Source organism: Emiliania huxleyi, assembly GCF_000372725.1.
Source record: "Emiliania huxleyi CCMP1516 chromosome Unknown EMIHUscaffold_137, whole genome shotgun sequence".
In the NCBI taxonomy this organism is placed as follows: domain Eukaryota; phylum Haptophyta; order Isochrysidales; family Noelaerhabdaceae; genus Emiliania; species Emiliania huxleyi.
Window position 1 is genome coordinate 324,894 of NW_005201223.1, and position 17,663 is coordinate 342,556.

Sequence of the window (17,663 nt, forward strand, 5' to 3'; positions counted from 1 at the left end):
CGCGGCAGGTTGACGATGACCTTATCGTTATCCTTTCCATTCTACTCACAAACAAGAGCTACAAAACACAGGTGTATATGCCCGGCGTGCTGGACGAGACTCCACGCCATCAACTCACATGACGCCCTCACACCCCGGCCCCTCCCCAAGAAATCGCGCCTGCGCTTGCCGTCGCCCAGTCTAGGGGCCTCCGCAGCCGCAGGACAAGCCCTCGCGCGCCCTGTGAGCATATGAGACCCTCGGGACTAGCGGGTCGAGGGGCGCGCACAGACCCAGCCTTAGGCCGAGTAGGGCACCGACGAGTGGTGGAGATAGATGCGCGGCTTGCCGTCGGCGCACCGCTTGTAGCCGAAGGTGTACTCGACCGTGGCCACGTCGCCGGTCGTGGCGCAGGTGAAGTCGTACGAGCCCATCGCCGTGGCCGTCTCGCCGTTGAGGTCGATCTGGTGGTTGGTAAAGACCACCTTGCTCCACCCCTTGCCGCCGTTGATGGCGAAGCCGGCGTCCTCGCCCTTGAACTCGTCGTTCTTCATCGCCTCGGCGCCCACAAAGTACGACATCGCCTCGGCGCCCGTCGCGCGGAAGGGGTGCTTGGTCGCCTTGGTCGGCTTGAAGAGCACGTTGTGGTGGCCGTAGCCGTACAGCTCTCCCGCCGCCTCGCCCGCCGCCGCGACAAAGTCGCCCTCCTCGAGGTAGACGGACGAGATGGACGCGATCGCGTTGGCCCACTTGGCCTGGCACTCGAGCACCTCCGCCTCGGTGACGGCCGCCGGCGCAGCCGAGTAGGGCACCGACGAGTGGTGCAGGTGGATGCGCGGCTTGCCGTCGGCGCACCGCTTGTAGCCGAAGGTGTACTCGACCGTGGCCACGTCGCCGGTCGTGGCGCAGGTGAAGTCGTACGAGCCCATCGCGAGCGCAGTGTCGCCGTTGAGGTCGATCTGGTGGTTGGTGAAGACCACCTTGCTCCACCCCTTGCCGCCGTTGATGGCGAAGCCGGCGTCCTCGCCCTTGAACTCGTCGTTCTTCATCGCCTCGGCGCCCACAAAGTACGACATCGCCTCGGCGCCCGTCGCGCGGAAGGGGTGCTTGGTCGCCTTGGTCGGCTTGAAGAGCACGTTGTGGTGGCCGTAGCCGTACAGCTCTCCCGCCGCCTCGCCCGCCGCCGCGACAAAGTCGCCCTCCTCGAGGTAGACGGACGAGATGGACGCGATCGCGTTGGCCCACTTGGCCTGGCACTCGAGCACCTCCGCCTCGGTGACGGCCGCCGGCGCAGCCACCGACGCCGGCGTGAGCTCCTTGCCGATCGAGGTGGGAACCTGTCAGCAGCGGGCGTACCGGAATCAATCAAACGGCGACACGGCGACCGCTGCATCGGGAAGCATTGCGCACCACATTGCCGATGAGGTTGGATGGCACCTGGCCGATCCCAAGTGTGTCGCGGCTCGACCTGAGCGCGCTGCCAATCGATGTGTCCGATTTCCAGGCCATCATGTGCGGCGCGCTCGCGCGCGACGCAGCCGAAGTCAGCACGGCCGGGCGCGCATTCAGCGAGGGGGTGAGCAAGGTGAAGGATAACATTTGCTGTGTGCCAGCTGCTGTGTGTCGAAGTCGCCTCTCCAAGCTTCTTCTTCTTTCGAAGATTTCTTTTTCTTACATTCCTAACCAACCTGAGTAGAGTAGAGATCTCCCTCAATCACTCAGACTAGCTTCGGGCAGCAGCCGCACCTCATCGACATCCTCCTCCCTCCTGGCTGCCGACTGGCGCGTCGTCGCTCTCCCGGCAGGAGCCAGCGGCCCCGCCTCTCGGAACAGGCGGAGGTCGTGGCCTCTCTTCATCCTATGCGGAGGGGCCGTGGCCGACGACTCGTCGCAATTGAGCTCACCCCTGCGCGAGGGGGCCGTCCGCGGCCTCGAGGGCGCATCGCATGGAGTGCTCGGTCGCCTTTGGAGCTCCTCGCGCAAAGCCGACACCTCGTCGTGCAGCCTCCGCACCTCTGTGCGGGTGGCGTGGAGGCCAGCGTCGCTAGCTCGCTCCCGCGTGGTGCGCGTCAGCCTGACTCGCTCTGTTGGGCGGAGGGCGTAGGCCTGCGCCGTGGCCAGGCGCTCGCGTCCACCGTAGACCGTGCCATTCCTCCACCCGTCCACGGGCGCCGTGGCTAGGCGCTCTCCACCGTAGCTCCTCCACGGGGCAACTGTGCTGGGCGATTGCGATGCGGCTAGACGTAGATCTGGCCCGAGCGCGCTCTTGCCTGTCCGATCCTTGTCAAGGGGCGGGCCAGTGGCGGGTGGCGAGGAGGTCCAGGCGCCGCTAACGTGGCGGACGCCGGCCGCCGGGCTGCACGGGGTGGTCTGTGAGTCCGCAAGCGACGCTCTCGTCGTCTGGGTCAGCGTAGCGAACGAGCCTCCCCGGCCTGTCTCTTCCGGGAGGGGCTCCGCCTGCGCGGAGTGCACGCTCGGCTGCCGCCGTGCAGTCTCCGCTGCGGACCATCCGGCTCTGCCCTTGGCACTCGCAGAGCTGTCGAGCGACAGGATGCGGCAGCTGGGGGGCTCGAGCGCAGCCTCCCAGAGCGCAGTGTACTCGGTTGGCGTGTCCACGAGTCCCAGCTTCTCGGTCAAGGCCCCCTCAACTCCCGAATCTACACCGCGGCGTCCTGATCCCGATGCCGAGTCCACACCCAGCTGCCCCGGCGGCAGCGAACGCACCACCCGCGCGCCTCTGTCTGAGCATTTCGCTGAGAAGCTAGAGGCCGCGATGCAAGAGGTTTCGCTCGCCGCGAGCCGAGCAGCCACTGCGTCGCACCAGGCGGCGCAAGCCGCCCTTGCGTGCGAGCGTTTCACCAAAGCAGCAGAGGTGGCGCGGGTGGAAGCTGCTGCGGCAGCCGCAACTGCTGCTGCAGTCGCGCGAGCCGCCATGGCCAACTCCGACGAGCTCCCAGCCTCCCCGCAGCCGTCCATGACCTTCCGGCAGCGCCGAGGCTCGAAGCACCTCGACCTCATTCAGGACGCGATAGCCGATCCGACTAACTCACAGACAAGTGACGCGCCGGCGACTGAAGCGGCTCGCACCTTTCGGAGGCGTCGCTCCTCAAAAGACTTGAGCGGCGAGCTTCCGATTGGAGCTACACGGCGTGGGCCCATGTCCTGGTCCGACGCTGTCGCGGGCGCCGTACCCGACGGAAGCAGTGGCGCCGAGCCGGAGACGTTCCATGAGCTCCACTCGCCCGACAAGATGGACTGGCCCACAAAGCGGTGCTCTGCGACCGAGCTGGGCGAAGAGGCGGACGAGGCGGAGCTCCCGTTCGACCCCGCGCTGGTCTGCTCCTTCTCGTGCCACGGCATCGAGCCCTCGCCGCAGGGAACTGGCCAGCACAAGGTCTGCTGCCTCTCTCCGCCCCGCCTCTCGGCGTCCACTGCTGCCTCCGCTTCCGCTCTCTCGCACCGCCGCCGCGCTCACCACCGCTGCCTCACCACCGCAATTGCCCTCACCGCCACAAGGTAAACCAGGATTGCGCTTGCGTCTGCCATCCGTTTTGCTCCGACGCCGATTGCGCGCTGTTCTGCGTACTCGATGGGCATGGGGAGGATGGCAAGGCGGTGTCCGGGTATGCGATGGATATCCTCGTCGACGAGATTGAGCGGCGGCTGCTCGCGGACGAGGCGATCGCCGATGCCTTTAAGCGCGCATTCGAGGTGTTGAGGTCTCGCGGAAGGGGCATGATCTCCAGTCCTGGACCAAAGGCTCGCCTCCTCCTCTTAGGCGACCAATGAGGCGCTTCGCTTTGCGTCGGGGGTGAATGCGCGGGTCTCGGGGGCATGCGCGCTCGCGGTCCTGCTCCATGGCACGCGCATCTGGTGTGCGGGCGCGGGCGATTGTCGGGCGGTGATCGGCGCCGTCAACGATGCGGGAGATTCCGTCGCCATCCGGTTCGCCCCTCTCGCCCTGTTGCGCACACGCACGCTGCGCGCGCGTGACGCATGACGGCCCCGAATGTCAGGCTTTCCGTCGACCACCGGCCGACGGACCCAATAGAGCGTCAGCGAATCGAGGCGGCCGGCGCGGCAGTGTGGGAGGGGTGCGACGACCCGCAGCACGGCGTGGAGCCGGCGCGGGTCTACCGTGACCTCGGGCAGCGGAGCTCGGGACCGGGCCTCGCAATGTCGCGTTGCCTCGGCGACCTCGACGACGCCGATGCCGGCATCGTGCCGACCCCGGCAGTGCGGTACTACGAGCTATCGCCTCAGGTGCCGCGCGACGGCCAGCGCGATCTCTTCCTCGTGCTGGCGAGCGACGGTGTTTGGGAGCACCTCAGCGACGAGGAGGTTGTGCGGCTCGTCTCCCGCTTCCACGCTTCCGGGCAGCCCGCCAGCGTGGCGTGCACAAACCTGATGGCCAGCGCGGCCATGTGCTGGCGGCGAGAGGAGGGCAACTATCGAGACGACATCACCGCCCTGGTGGCCTACCTGCCATGCATCGGCTCTTGTGGGCGGGGAGAGTGATTGAGGGAGGAGTACGAGGAGATAGGAGGCGTGCAGCCGCACGAGCGCGCAGGCGGCGGCACATCGAGCGCGGACGCGCGGCGCAGCATGTAAAAGCTGCACACAAGTAACTGCACGCGAGGTGTCTTTTTGATGTTGTAGTCTCCATGGCACCCACAGACGAAAGTTTTGGACAACGCGAGAGAGCGAGAGAGAGTGTGCGCGCGCGGGATATGTGCATATGTACATTCCGACCGCCACCACACCAAACATGCCGCACACACGTGAATCAGAAGAGCTTGGTCTTCGTGACGAGCTCCTGCGCGATCATGCCGGCGATGGCAATCATGGCGAGCCGGCCGTTGTTCAGCTCCTTCGTCTGCATCGCCTTGAACTCGGCCGGGTCAGACGGCGCCAGGCCGAGCGGGTCCCAGCGGCGGTTGTTGCTGCCCAGCGTGCCGGGCTCATGGTCGGCCCGGATCGCCCAGCCCTCGACGTTGGGGTCCTCAAACGTAAAGACGCTGAAGACCTCCAGGCTCGCAATCACAAACACGACGGCCGGCCAGAAGACCTGCAGCGGCGTCTGCTGGAACGCAACGTAGGACGGCACGTCGATGTTGCCGCCGAAGAGTGGGTGGAAGTTCTCACCCACTAGGAAGCCTGTGTGGCGCGGGAGGATGTAACGGCGAGGATTCGGTGAGGGCGCTGGCGCGGGAGGCGGCCTCACCAAGCGAAGCGAGCATCGCGACGCGGCCGTGCTTCAGCTCGACCTCGCGGTAAAACTTCACCTTGCCCAGGGTGGCGCTGCCGTCGGCGCCATTGTTGTCGCCGCAGAACCCTGCCGGGTCGAAGAAGCCGAGCGGGCCAGAGATTCCGGGCAAGGTTTGCACATATGCGTTCGGAGAGAAGTTGGGCGGGTCGGGAACCGGGACGGTGTCTTCGACCACGGAAAAGACGGGAGGCGTGCTGTCGAGCGCCTTGGACGAGGGGTCCTGCAGGACGACGGCCGCGCGAGGAGGCGCGAGAGCGGTGCGCGAGAGCGGTGCCAGCGCGAGCACCATGGTTGGAACTGAGTGGACGAGGAGTGAGAGGAGCAGGCGTGCCGGGAGTGAGAGGAGCAGGCGTGCCGGATGACGCGTGCTGCAGTTTCGCAGAAAGGTCGCATTCGAGGTATGAAATTGAAACCTGTGCGTCTTGGGCCCGATTGTGTTTTTGCGTGAACTAACCTTGTACAAGCGTAATGGATCGTTTCCCCCCAACGTGTCGCGAGAGAGGACGCGGTCTCTGGCCCTTTCTGCGAGAGTTCTTGTATTTTATAAAATGAACTCGGCGGCACGGGACGCGGCACAAACGGGGCACAAACGCCAGGCTACAAAGACGAGAGTTCTTGTCGTTTGGTGAGTCCGGCCCAACCCCCTCGTGTCGCGAAGCGCGCTCGCGCTCTTTCGCTGTCGCAGGCCGCGCTCTACAGCGAGTCTGGCGTACCCTCGCCACTCATCAGCACTGGCATGCGAGCGAGCACGTCAGTATTCGCCGCCCTCCTCCTCTCCCTCGCCTCGCCCTCGCGCGCCGACCCGAACGAGCAGCGGCAGCGGCACCTCGCGCTGCGGCGGCAGCGCCGCTCGGGCGCCAGCGACCCGGAGCTCGCCGCGCGGTGCGAGAAGAGCGCTCGGTCGCCTCCGGCCGAGTGTCGGCGGCGGGCGCCGTGCGACCTGCGCGTCTTCGACCCGGGCCGAGCGTTCCACCGGGACGTCATCCTGCAGTCGCGCCCGCGCGAGTGGGCAAAGAACAACGTCGACGCGCCCAACCGCCACTTTCAGAACGGGATCGAGTGGTGGGTGCACCGGGCGCTGCCGCCGCCGGCCGGCGAGCGCAACGCGTCGGCGCTCGTCGGCGCGCGCCGCGTCTTCGTCGCGGCATACTTTTCGTACATGTTCATCTTTGCGCCGCACAAGGTGCCCGCCGCTCTCTCTGCCATCGAGGCCGGCCTCGGGGCCGGCTGGCGGCGCGGAGGCCGGAACGTCGTCGCGCACGGCCACCCCGGCGCCTGCGTCGGCGGGACGAGCGGCGCGGTCCGTTCTGCCGGCGGGCGGCTGCCGGTCGACCGCTGTCTGGTGGACTCAGGCGTAGCTTCTCCGGGACAGGTCCGGCTGCTTGTGGATGACTGCTCGTCGTGCGGCGGGTCGCGGCCGTACATTGCGGTGCCGCGCCGGCCTCCCCGCGAGGCAAGCCGCAGGTCGTGTCCACGACGCGTCCGCGACACGTCCTCCAGGTGCCGTATGTCGTCTCGCGGCCAGCGTGGCTCGTGGCGGCCGAGCCTCCGCCGGGCCGCAACCGGTCCATCCTCCTCTTCTTCCGAGGCCACCTGCCGCGCGTCTCGATCGAGTCGCGCTCTGTGCGGAGGACGATGCTCAAGGCTCTCGCCGGCCAGCCGGACGCCCTCGTCGAGGCGGCGACAGCGCGGCCGGGCTCCTCGGCCGCCACTCGAGCCTCTCACTCTTGCCGCTGACCGACGGGTCGACCTAGGCGGCGACGGCGCGGCCGGGCGCCTCGTACGAGCCGCACGGCGACTACCTCAAAAAGATGCTGCGCGCCACCTTCTGCCTCTCGCCACGCGGCGACCCCTCCCCTCCTCGAGGCGGGCGCTCGAGCCTTCCCCGCCGGCGTCACCAGAGGCTCGCGGCCGGCTCTAGGCGACACGTCCTCCTCGAAGCGCACGTACGAGTCGATCGCGGCGGGCTGCATCCCGGCCAGCTCTCGCCGGCGGCGGCGCGTGCAACCGGCACAGCTCGGCCGCGCTCAGCCGAGATGTGCCGAGATGGTAGGTCATCATCGCCGACGGGCTGCGCCTCCCCTTCGAGCGGTGGCTCGACTGGACTGCCTTCTCGGTCCGCGTCAAAGAGGCGTCCGCCCTCGCCGACCCGCTCTCGGTGCTCCGCACGCTGCGCGCCATCCCCGCGGCGCGGGTGGCGGCGATGCAGGCGGCGCTGCGCGAGGCACGGCCGCACTTCTTGTGGCACCTCGACCCGTCGCGCCCCAGCGCGGTGGACGCCATCCTCCGGGAGATGTGCGATGGGCCGCCGTCCTGACGGCGAGGGGGGGCACCGCGCAGAGCGGTGAGTGCCTGCAGCGCGCACAGCCCCCGCCGAACGCCCTGCCCGCGTGTGTCAAGTCGCTCGCGCGGCCGTCAAATCAGCTAGAGCTCGAGTTGGCTGTGTAATATATCAGTTACTGTATCACCGAGATCGGACGGTGGAGTTAAGAAAGAAAGAAAACACACCCCGCAGGGCGGGGAGGACGGCACGCCGCCACCACACAGGGATTTTAAGGAGAGGTGTGTGATGCGCTAGCCGTCGCCCACCCTGGGGAGTCTGCCTCTTCGTATCTCTTTTCGCAGTCTCTCGCCGCTTCTCGGACGGTGGAGTGGAGAGCCTTACGGCAGCTCGACGGTTTTTTCCTTCCAGATCGGTGTTTCCGGTCTTTTGAAGCCCCCGGGGGGGCGCATCCGCATTCGTACGCGCGGCGCCGGCGCGCACACGGCGCGACGCGACATGACAGAGACGCCGACGTGGATCCGACGGGCCGCTTCGGGGCTTCGCGAGCCCGAGGCACAGCGCCGCATGCCGCTTGGCGACCTGCCCCCCACCCCGAACACCATGTTCGAAATGATGCGGAGCATGCAGGCAAAAATTGGGTTGCTGGAGCAGCGTAACCAGGTCTTGGCGGCGTGCGCGGGTGTGGCGAGCGACGGCCCGGCGGTCAGCAACGCGACCAAGATTCAGAAGTCGTGGAGGCGGTTTTGCGCCGTGCGTGTGCTGCGCCATGCTTGTACGAGTGCAGCTCTCATCCAGAGCGTATTCCGCGGGCTGCACCAGCGCAAGGTTTTCCGCGCGCACAAGGAGGCGGCTGTGACACTTGAGGCCGCCGTTCGGCGCCGCCTTTGCACGCGTGAGTATACGCGCAAAGTATGGGCGACGGTGCGGCTCCAGGCGACGAGCCGGCGCCGGAGCTGCTGGCGCTCGCTGGCTGCTGCCCGCCTCGCGATCACGCGTCTGCAGGCGCGCGAGCGAGCTCGCTCGACCAGCCGCGACTTTCAGCGCCAGCGCCAGTCGGCAGCAGTGATCCAGTCACGGCTGCGGTGCTATGCGACGGAGGTGCTTCACAACGAGCACGTAAGCAAAACCTCGCTCATCCTCACGTCGGTCAAACAGCGCGAGGAGATTTGCCACCTCCGACGCTTGCTCTCAGTGGCGACGCAAGCGAATGTGCAGCTCAACAGTGTCGTCTCAAAGCTGGAGCCGGAGGCTACGCATCTCCGCGAGGAGAATAAGCGCCTCGCTCGCACGGCAACCGCGGCTGCCTCGGCCTTCGCGCTGCCCGCCGCCTCGGCCTTCGCGCTGCCCGCCGCCTCGGCCTTCGCGCTGCCCGCCGCCTCGGCCTTCGCGCTGCCCGCCGCCTCGGCCTTCGCGCTGCCCGCCGCCTCGGCATCGCCAACCGTCGCCACAGCCACAGAGGCGACGTTTCACCTCAACAAGCAGCTCAAGGAGCTGGAGGAGGAGGAGGAGGAGGAGGAGGCGCCGCAGACATGGACCGAGATGCTGGAGGCTAAGTACTCGAACGAGGTAAAGGACGACAGCGACGAGGACTACGACTACGACTTTGACCAAAAGCTCGAGGAGGCGAGGGCGGAGGAGGTGCTCGAGTATGAGAGCGACGAGGAGTGCTTTGGAGCTCAGCTTCGCGCACTCGTCGAGGACGGATTCGAGTTGGACCAGAGCGGCTTCACCATCGAGCAGATGAAGGACGCGATGCATGCGATCGGCATTTCAACCGCTGGCATCATCGGTCCAGGCGGCACGCCAGACAGGCAGGAGCTGATCACGCTGGTAAAGCGCACGATTGCGGCACGGTCGACGGAGGAGGTCGGCGACGCCGTGATGGGTGACTTTGAGGCTGACGAGGCATGAACAATCTTCGCAAGATGCTCGTTGAGACGCAGATGGCAGCCGGCATGCACGTGAGCGCCTGAGCGCTCTGCGCCCGGCTTGCGGCAGAGTTGGAGCTTAGAGCTCGCGCTTAGAGGCGGGTGTCGCGCTAGGCTGCCCTGGGACCCGGCGTTGCCTGTCAATCTCTGTCTGTCCGTTCACATAGACGCACAACCCCGGGCCCGAAATCGCACAGTCAGGGTGCGAGCTAAAAATTCTTTGCGGACCCCCCTCTCCCGGGTTTGCGGTGCAGCTCTGCTGCCGCCGCCGCTGCTGCTGACTGCTGCTGCTGACTGCTGCTGACTGCTGCTGCTGACTGCTGCTGACTGCTGCTGCTGACTGCTGCTGACTGCTGACGCGAAGATGTTCCGTCGCCAGCGCAGCGTGACCGTGCTAGGCGGCCTCACGGCCTGTCTTTCCACCCTCTCTGCGAGGCGTGTCGAAGATCTCCGCACGCCTTGCCTCATCTGCTGCCGCGCCACGCTCGAGAAGAACGCGGCAACGATGCGCGAGCGAGCGGCGGCGCTCGGTGTAGCGCTACGGCCGCACTTCAAGACTGTCAAGACGCTCGAGGCGGCGGAGATCGCCACGGACGGCGAGAGGCGGCGCATCACCGTGTCCACGCTCGCCGAGGCATCCTTCCTCGCCGACGGCGGCTTCGACGACATCCTGTACGCGGTGCCGCTGACGCCCGACAAGGTGGACGATGTCCTCGCGCTGCACTCGAGGCTCGAGCGGTTCACCGTGATGGTCGACCACGCGGACCAGGTCTCCGCCCTGCTCGCCCGCACCGAGCTGCTGCGTACGCCGCTCCGCGTCGTACTCGGCGTCGATTGTGGGTACCACCGGGACGGCTGCGACCCGCACGACCCGGCGAGCGTGGCCCTGGTCCGCACGCTGTGCGACGCGGCCGCGGTGCGCTTCGACGGGCTGTACACCCACGGAGGCCTCTCGTTGCGGCGCGGCGAGCTCCGCCGAGATATTAATTACTAAGTAGTAGTCAGATCATTAATGAATAGGCCACTCGTACGGCGCGGCGAGCTCCGCCGAGATAGTGGCGGTGGGCGAGGCGGAGCGGGACGTGACCACGCGCTTCGCCGAGTCGCTCCGGGCTTCGGGCATCGAGGTGCCCACCATTGGGGTCGGCTCGACGCCCACCTGCAGCGTGCCTCCGCCGCACCTCGCTGGCGTGGACGAGTGGCACCCGGGCAACTTCTTGTACTACGACACCTCCCAGGCACACACGCTGCTCTCCCCGGCTCACCTCGGCTCTCCCCGGCTCACCTCGGCTCACCTCGGCTCTCCCGGCTCGCCCCGGCCCATGACTCGGCCCATGACTCGGCTCACCCCCCTTCTAGGTGGCGCTCGGCTCGTGCGGGCTCGAGAGCGTCGCAGTGCGGGTGCCGAAGCGCGTCGTCGGCCAGTTTACTCCGAGAACGAGCCACCACCTTTCCGCTGGTTGCTCAACCAGGTGCTCACGCGCGTCGTCGGCCACTACCCAAAATCCAACACGCTGCTGATCGACTGCGGCTGGACCGGCGCGAGCGCGCAGGGCAAGGAGAGCGGCACGGCTGCGTGCCGCGATCTCGGGCAATCTCGGGTCATCTCGGGTGGTGATTGGCGAATAGGAGAGCGGGTACGGCTGCTTCCCGCTCAACCCGGAGCTGCGCATCGCCAACCTCAAGCAGGAGTGCGGCGAGGTGACCTCGGTCGACGGCGCGCCGCTCGATTTTCGCCGCTACCCGATCGGCGCGCTGCTGAGGATCGCGCCGCACCACTCGTGCGCGAGCACGCACCAGCACCGCAGCGTCAACGTGCTTGGCGCGGATGGCGACACCGTCGTCGAGGAGTGGAAGATCTGCAAGGGTTGGTGAGGAGCGCTGAGGGCGACGCAGACCTCGTAGTATTCAGAAGTTTCGCCTCTCACCCTCTCTCACTCACACTCTCCCCACAGTGCACACACAGAGAAACAATGTCGCATAGCACTCGCGAGGCCGAACGATTTGTTGTTTACTGCATGACACGATATTTAATGGAAAGAGGCAAGCGTCACAAATACGAGTCGGTACTTACCCTACCCGCCCTTGTCCCGAATCCAGCCCTGCCATCATCCGCTTTCACTCTCGGAGATTCAGCGGTCCTTGTACGGCGTCAGCGTCCAGACGTCTGTCGCGATCCGCCACGCTGCGCTCCCTCGCGCCTGCTCCAGCCGAAAGTATCCGCGCCCGCACGACCCGCCCGCCGTGCACGTCTCAAAGAGGTGGTGGATGACACCCTCACCCTCCCTCTCCGCCCAGAGGGGAGTGAGTTTGACCGCCGCAGGAGTGGGCGAAGATGCCTCTGCGGCGGCAAAATCTGCAGCCGGCTCGAGCCGATCCGCAGAGGCGGTGATCACACGCCCGCCAGGCGTATAGAGCCGAGAGAGCGCGGCGGTCCCGTGAGCAGCGGTCCAGTCAGCGTCCACCTTGGCTGCAATCTCGAGAGGCGTGGGCAGAGTGGCGGCGCCGGCGGCGGCCGGGAAGATGGCAGCGACGGCGTAGAAGAAGGCAATGAAGCCGGCGATTGTCCCGAAGAATCGCGCATAGTCCAACGCGCCCATCGGCTCATCGTCGCCATTCCCTGCCATGTCGCGCTGCTCTGTGACAGCTTCCTCATCGGCGCTCGAGCATACGGCAAAGGTGCGAAGTCGGCATGCATCGGTAAATACACGTGGGTTTGCGATACTCCCACCGTGACTGAAGAGGGTGGGCCGCAACGAGCAGCTGAGCGTGCAGAGGACAAGAGCCATGTGCATGACTATGCCGGATAGGAGCAGAAAAGAAAACATACCGGCTGTTTTCTTTTGTGTCTTTCTTCCGTCTTTTTTTCTTTCTTTTTGACATTGGTATTGCTAAAAATTGTGTTCTTTTTCCGTAGCTTGTTGTTTGTTGTTCTTTATTTTCTTTCGTTTACGTACTTTTAGCTTACTGCAGCTTACTGGAGAAAAGGGAGGTGGGTGACGTGCGCAGGATACGTTCTCTCGTGCCGGGATTACCGGGAGTTCTTCTCTTCTTTACGTCCGGCCCGGGGCGTGCGGTTATTTTAATGCCCGCACTCCAAAGTGCTCCAAGTGCGCCGGACATTGAGTAACACCATGAGAGCCGCCGAAGACCGCATACAAACACTGCAGCTCTCTCCGCGCCCACACGCCCACTCTGGGACACGTGGTCGTGGGACGAAAGTACAAAGGAAACATCTAATCCTACATATCGCTAGGCATATCGCTCCTGTCTCGCGTGCGGTGCCCAACATGCGAGTGCGGCTCACTCTCAAGCACACTCACGCCTGCACACGCTCCGCCTGCTCTGCCTGTATCTCAACGTGGTGTTCGCTAGTGGCCGTAATCTCCCCATGCGCCGTCAGGGAAGCGCGACGCCACCGCCGTGTGCAGCTCGCGCGTCCAGTACGGGTGGCCCGGCGGCGGCACTCCCAGCCCTGTTCGCCGCGTCCTTAACCTGGTCTACGCGCGGAGCGACGTCCGGCACATCACCGCGTGGAACTGCCGCCTCTGCCTGCCAGAGGACGGCAGCGAGCCGCGAGAGCGGGCGGTTGCGCGAGCAGCCGAGTTCGGGTTCTGCCGGAGTATGTATTTTGGAGCTGAGGACGAGCTCAACCGCGCCTCAGTCGCCCGCAAGAGCCGTCCTCCTGGCTTCAGCGGCGCGCCGCGGTGCCACGTGTCGAGGCGGTAAAGCAGCAGCGTGCCTGGCCTGTACTGCACGGCAGCTTCGCGCGCGTAGAGCGCGGCGCGAAAGCGGGCCGTCTCCGGATCGCGCTGCTGGAAGTACCTCTCGGCCGCAGTGCGGTCGTTCACCCAAGGTACTCCCCCGACGCCAGGCATGCGCGTGTAAGGCCACGCGTAGGCGGCATCCGAGGGCCCGTTCCTAGGCACCTACCTGGTGGCACCTCCGCACTCCTCCTCGTGGTCGAAGTAGAGGATGGCCGCGACCGCCTCTGGCGAGTCCCACGGCGCCGGGTGGGTGAGGTAGTGATTGGGGTAGTCCATGTGCATCCTCTGGTCGCTGTTGGAGTAAGAGAGCTTGGGGTCGGGCAGCCACGATGGCGCCGGAGACTTGCTCCACGCCTCGCTCTGCAGGAGCGTCAGGCTGCCCGTGCCGAGCAGCTGGCGGACGGCCGAGCGCGGCCTCCGATGGGTCGAAATCTTGTTGAGCGCGTCGGACGAGGACGGGAGCATCAGCCCACGAGTGAGTGGCCCTGGCGGCGTGGCAGCCATCTCCTCCTGTGCGGCTGAGACCAGCTCCTCGGGCACCAAGCCTTGCACGAGCACAAACCCCTGATCGCGCCACGAACTCACTTGCTGAGGCGAGAGCGGCGCCTCATCGTCCGGCAGCGCTTCTGTCGGACTGATCATCGGCGGCCCAGGTCGCTTGGCCGTGGGCAACGAGCTTTGGGCTTCACGGACTGGCGATCAGCGATCTAGAGCATGAGAAGATGGGCCTCGGCTGTTTTTTCTTCTTCTTGAAGGCGATCCTCACCGTGTCGCGATGCGCTCACCGTTCCCGTTCCCCTGTGCCCCTGATCGTCCTTCCAAGCAAGATAGATAGATCTACCTCCCTGCTCGTTCGTTGAGCACTTGAGCACTGGATAGGGTCGATTCCGCGTGGTACGGGACCCCTCGATCGTCTCACCCTCCCTCACTGGTGTGTTCATCGGGGGGGGGTCATAACAACTACGGTACAGGATCGAGGTGCACGCTGCCGAAGCAGTGTCGTCCCCCCTCTCCCCGACGGCGATAGCGGTGTGACCGATCGAGCTACAAGAGGAACTTGGTCAGCATGATCAGGGTGGGCCGAGCAGTCCCTCACTTCCTCAATGGGTGAGCTTCAGACCTCGGACGGTTCTCCCCCTCACCTTCGGCTCACGTGGATTCGAACCACCGCCGGTATGGGGAAGCTTCCTGCTTCCATCTTGAGAGACAGCGCCACACATTACCTGCATCGGAGCACCAAGGGTAGTGGAGGGCTGGGGTACCTCTGTTGCGCGAAGGAGGCGCGCGCGGGGGGGGGGGGGGGGGGGGGCCGGGCAGGGCAGGGCGGGGCGGGGCGAGGCGGGGCGGGGCGGTTTCAGCCGGGCGGTTAAATCTTTCTGCTTCTCCCATCCGCCATCCCGCTCGAAGAATGGAACGCTGATCATCCTCCAGCCGGCCGCCGCGAGGAGGCGCGCCGCTTGAGCAGCGTGGACCTGCTGTGTTTGCCCAGACCCCCCGGCCGTCGGGCAGCAGGAAGTAACGGGCCGTCCACCTCGAGGTCGAGCGAGTAGCCGGTGCGCGGCTCGTAGTCGTTCTGCTGTGTGGCACGGCGGAGGAGCTCGCGCGCGTCGTGCTCGCAGGCTTCCTCCTAGCGAACGTCCTAGCGAGCGAAGCACAAGCTTGCAGAGCACAAGCTTGCGCGCCTCACGTCCTCGCAGAAGCAGACAACATGTCATCCTTCGCGTCAGCCGCCTCCTGGCCATCGCTGTGCCGTGTTAACGGCGAAGAGGTTTGTTCGATGTCGACAATGTAGGGTCGTTTCGGGTCGTCCCGAGACGGTAATCGTATGCGATCCCAGGACCGTGCATCTGCAGAGAGCGTTCGAGAGTCTCCCGAACCCGATCATGCCGGTCCGTGAGGGCGAGTCTTTGGTCCGAGGCGAGTGAAGTTCCATAGGATACTTGAGTCGAGACGATGGAGAGGGGGGGCGACACTGCTTCAGCAGCGTGCACCTCGATCCTGTACCGTGTTTCTTGCCGTGTTTGTTATGACCCCCCAATGAACACACACCAGCGAGGGAGGGCGAGACGATCGGCGAGGGGTCCCGTACCCTAGCCCGTACCATGCAGAATCGACCCTATCCCAGTGCTCAGTGCTCAGTTGAGGCTATCGCCGGCGCCCCGCTGCCTCTGCCACCGCCGGCGCCGCTGCCACTGCCGTCTCCGCCGGAGACGCACGCAGACGCCGGCGTCATATCCTCTACACGCACTTTTTATGATGGCGCAAAAAAGGCGCGAAGCAGCCAGACTGCTTGGACGCTGTTGGCTGCTAGGTTGAGGGGCGCCTGATAAGATGGGAAGTGTGCAAAACAAGTATAAAGTGGGGCGACTGGGGGGGGGGGGGCAGGACACCCCCCTCTCGCACACGAGACACCCCCTAGACACCCCCCCTATCCCAGTGCTCTACGCTATCCCACCCCCCTCTACGCACTGAGACACCCCCCTATCCCAGTGCTCTACGCTATCCCACCCCCCTCTACGCACTGAGACACCCCCCTATCCCAGTGCTCTACGCTATCCCACCCCCCTCTACGCACTGAGACACCCCCCTATCCCAGTGCTCTACGCTATCCCACCCCCCTCTACGCACTGAGACACCCCCCTCTACGCTGACACCCCCCTCGTGGCAAAAGCGGAACGTTGCCACCTCGATCCGTGCGCCGCCGTGCTACGGGGCATCGGTGGGACAGGGTGCGTATCCGACGCCCTCGTCGTCCTCTGCGGTTGCGGCACGGAGCCCGACGGCTCTCGCCATGAGGGCAAAGCCGACGGCAGAGGGCGCGAAGACACAGGGAAGAGAGAAGCGGGGGTGGAAGGCGGCGACGTTGCCGGAGAGCCTCGCGCCGCAGCCGAGGTCCGCGCAGGTCAGCACCAGGTATAGCACGACCGCGCGCAGCCGGTGCTGGTATGCGACGCCGCGCTGCGCGCCGATGCCCGCCCCAACCACCACGCAGGCGGCGGCCACAGGCAGCGGGGAGCTCGAGCTGGCGCGAATCGCCTCGTCAACCTCGGCCGGGTGACCAGGTCCGCCTCTGCCGGCACACCCACGCTGCCGAGCGCCTAGAGCGTTCGCGAGCCGACGCGTAATGGAGTCATCGAGCGACAAGCGCGCGCCACGGCCGAGCGCCTTGACGCCGTCGGGAACGGCACCGCGCATGACGAAGAGGGAAGCGTTGTAGAGCAGGTCTCCGGGTACGGTGTGGACGACGGTGCGGTGCGGCACGGAATGGCGCGCAGGCCGGACGCCCATGACGGAAGAGAGCGTCCGTCGCCTGCCGTACGTCTCCTGCCGTAGGTTGGAGAGGTCCGTCTCCATCGCGCTGTAGGTCGGGTAGTCCTGGATGTAGAGCAAGATCGAGGAGCTCTCGTCCACATCGCCTTCCATGTCGTGGGAGCCCGCAAAAGACAGCTGCTGGCTCCACGCGTTGGCGACGCCGTCGCTCCCCAGCGTAGCAATCGCCTGTCTATTGTATCCATACAGCTGTCCAACCAAGCTCCCCATCGATCCGCGCATCATGCTTGCGCTAAGGCACGGGTTGCTCTGGAGACAAGGGTTCTTGGTGACCCCGTGGATCACGGCCGATGGGGTATAATTGACTCCGTGCAACATTGAGGTTCCGACAGTCGAATCCTCCTCCACGCCTTGGGGGTCATCGCCCAACACTGCATCGCAGCATTGGCATGTGTCATCGACTGTGTCCGTAGTCCATGATGCATCAACGTTGATGGGGTAGTCCCAGGTTCCCGAGGTTGCATCCTGCTGCCCAGCGGCGGGTCCAGGACCGGTCGCGACAGGATCCTCGGGGGTCATCGTGGGGGGCGACGGCGGTGGTGGCGTCGGAGGCGGCGGTGTGGGGGGCGGCTCCGTCGGAGGCGGCGGTGTGGGGGGCGGCACCGACGGAGGCGGCGGCGACGGCGAGGCCGACGGCGGCGGCGGGGAGGGCGACATTGACGGAGGCGGCGTGGAAGGTGGCACAGACAGTGGTGCGGAGGGTGGGGTGGAGGGCGGGGTGGAGGGCGGAACGAAGGGTGGCGTGGAGGGTGGCGTAGATGGTGGCTCAGCGGGCGGCTTGGAGGGTGGCGTGGAGGGTGACTGAGAGGGGCGGTGGTGGCGTCGGTGGCGGCGGTGACGGGGGCGGCACCGATGGCGGCGGGGACACGGAGCACTCGGTGCAGCCAGAGCAGCCGTTCCAGCTGCAGAGTATATGCCACGGGTCCGTCTTGACCGCACAAAACGGCTTGCACGCATTGCACACGTCCCCGCAGGCCGAGCAGCCGTTCCATGAGCACTTTACCGACCATGGTTGCACTCGGCGCCGCACTCGGAGCAGCCGTTTGAAGAGCGCGTGCTGCAGCAATAGGTCCCCCGCGGGGAGATAGGACCCCCCCCCCCCCTCA

The 17,663-nt window shown here is 65.9% G+C and overlaps 5 protein-coding genes across 5 annotated transcripts; 3 read left to right on the forward strand and 2 right to left on the reverse strand.

Annotated features, from left to right (window-relative positions):
• Positions 1-12: 12 nt before the first annotated feature.
• On the reverse strand, positions 13-1,595 carry EMIHUDRAFT_362889 (hypothetical protein). The gene is made up of 2 exons (XM_005788248.1): positions 1,390-1,595; positions 13-1,316 (listed from the first exon to the last, which is right to left on the reverse strand). The coding sequence occupies exons 1-2, from the start codon at positions 1,576-1,578 to the stop codon at positions 279-281; spliced, it is 1,227 nt and encodes a 408-aa protein (XP_005788305.1). The 5' UTR covers positions 1,579-1,595; the 3' UTR covers positions 13-278.
• A 1,157-nt stretch (positions 1,596-2,752) lies between these two features.
• Positions 2,753-4,497, forward strand: EMIHUDRAFT_227201 (hypothetical protein; the record flags this gene model as incomplete). The annotated part of the gene is made up of 4 exons (XM_005788249.1): positions 2,753-3,373; positions 3,583-3,690; positions 3,758-3,924; positions 3,996-4,497. 4 exons carry the CDS (start codon positions 2,753-2,755, stop codon positions 4,495-4,497), a joined length of 1,398 nt encoding a protein of 465 aa, XP_005788306.1.
• A 126-nt stretch (positions 4,498-4,623) lies between these two features.
• Lhcf34_1 (light harvesting protein) lies at positions 4,624-5,537 on the reverse strand (the record flags this gene model as incomplete). Its single annotated transcript, XM_005788250.1, has 2 exons — positions 4,624-5,136; positions 5,204-5,537. 2 exons carry the CDS (start codon positions 5,535-5,537, stop codon positions 4,766-4,768), a joined length of 705 nt encoding a protein of 234 aa, XP_005788307.1. The 3' UTR covers positions 4,624-4,765.
• Positions 5,538-8,027: 2,490 nt separating this feature from the next.
• Positions 8,028-9,443, forward strand: EMIHUDRAFT_227204 (hypothetical protein; the record flags this gene model as incomplete). Its single annotated transcript, XM_005788251.1, has 3 exons — positions 8,028-8,384; positions 8,466-8,741; positions 9,081-9,443. The coding sequence occupies 3 exons, from the start codon at positions 8,028-8,030 to the stop codon at positions 9,441-9,443; spliced, it is 996 nt and encodes a 331-aa protein (XP_005788308.1).
• Positions 9,444-9,899: 456 nt separating this feature from the next.
• On the forward strand, positions 9,900-11,332 carry EMIHUDRAFT_42598 (hypothetical protein; the record flags this gene model as incomplete). Its single annotated transcript, XM_005788252.1, has 4 exons — positions 9,900-10,414; positions 10,503-10,679; positions 10,857-11,061; positions 11,093-11,332. Coding segments are annotated over 4 exons (1,137 nt in total), but the record flags the coding sequence as incomplete, so codon positions are not given.
• Between the last annotated feature and the right edge of the window lie 6,331 nt (positions 11,333-17,663).

Coding starts and splice junctions, on each gene's coding strand:
- EMIHUDRAFT_362889 (XM_005788248.1), bottom strand. CDS start 1,578: ATGTTATCCTTCACCTTGCTCACCCCCTCGCTGAATGCGCGCCCGGCC. Junction 1,317..1,389: donor CCAACCTCATCGGCAATGTG/GTGCGCAATGCT, acceptor CGCTGCTGACAG/GTTCCCACCTCGATCGGCAA.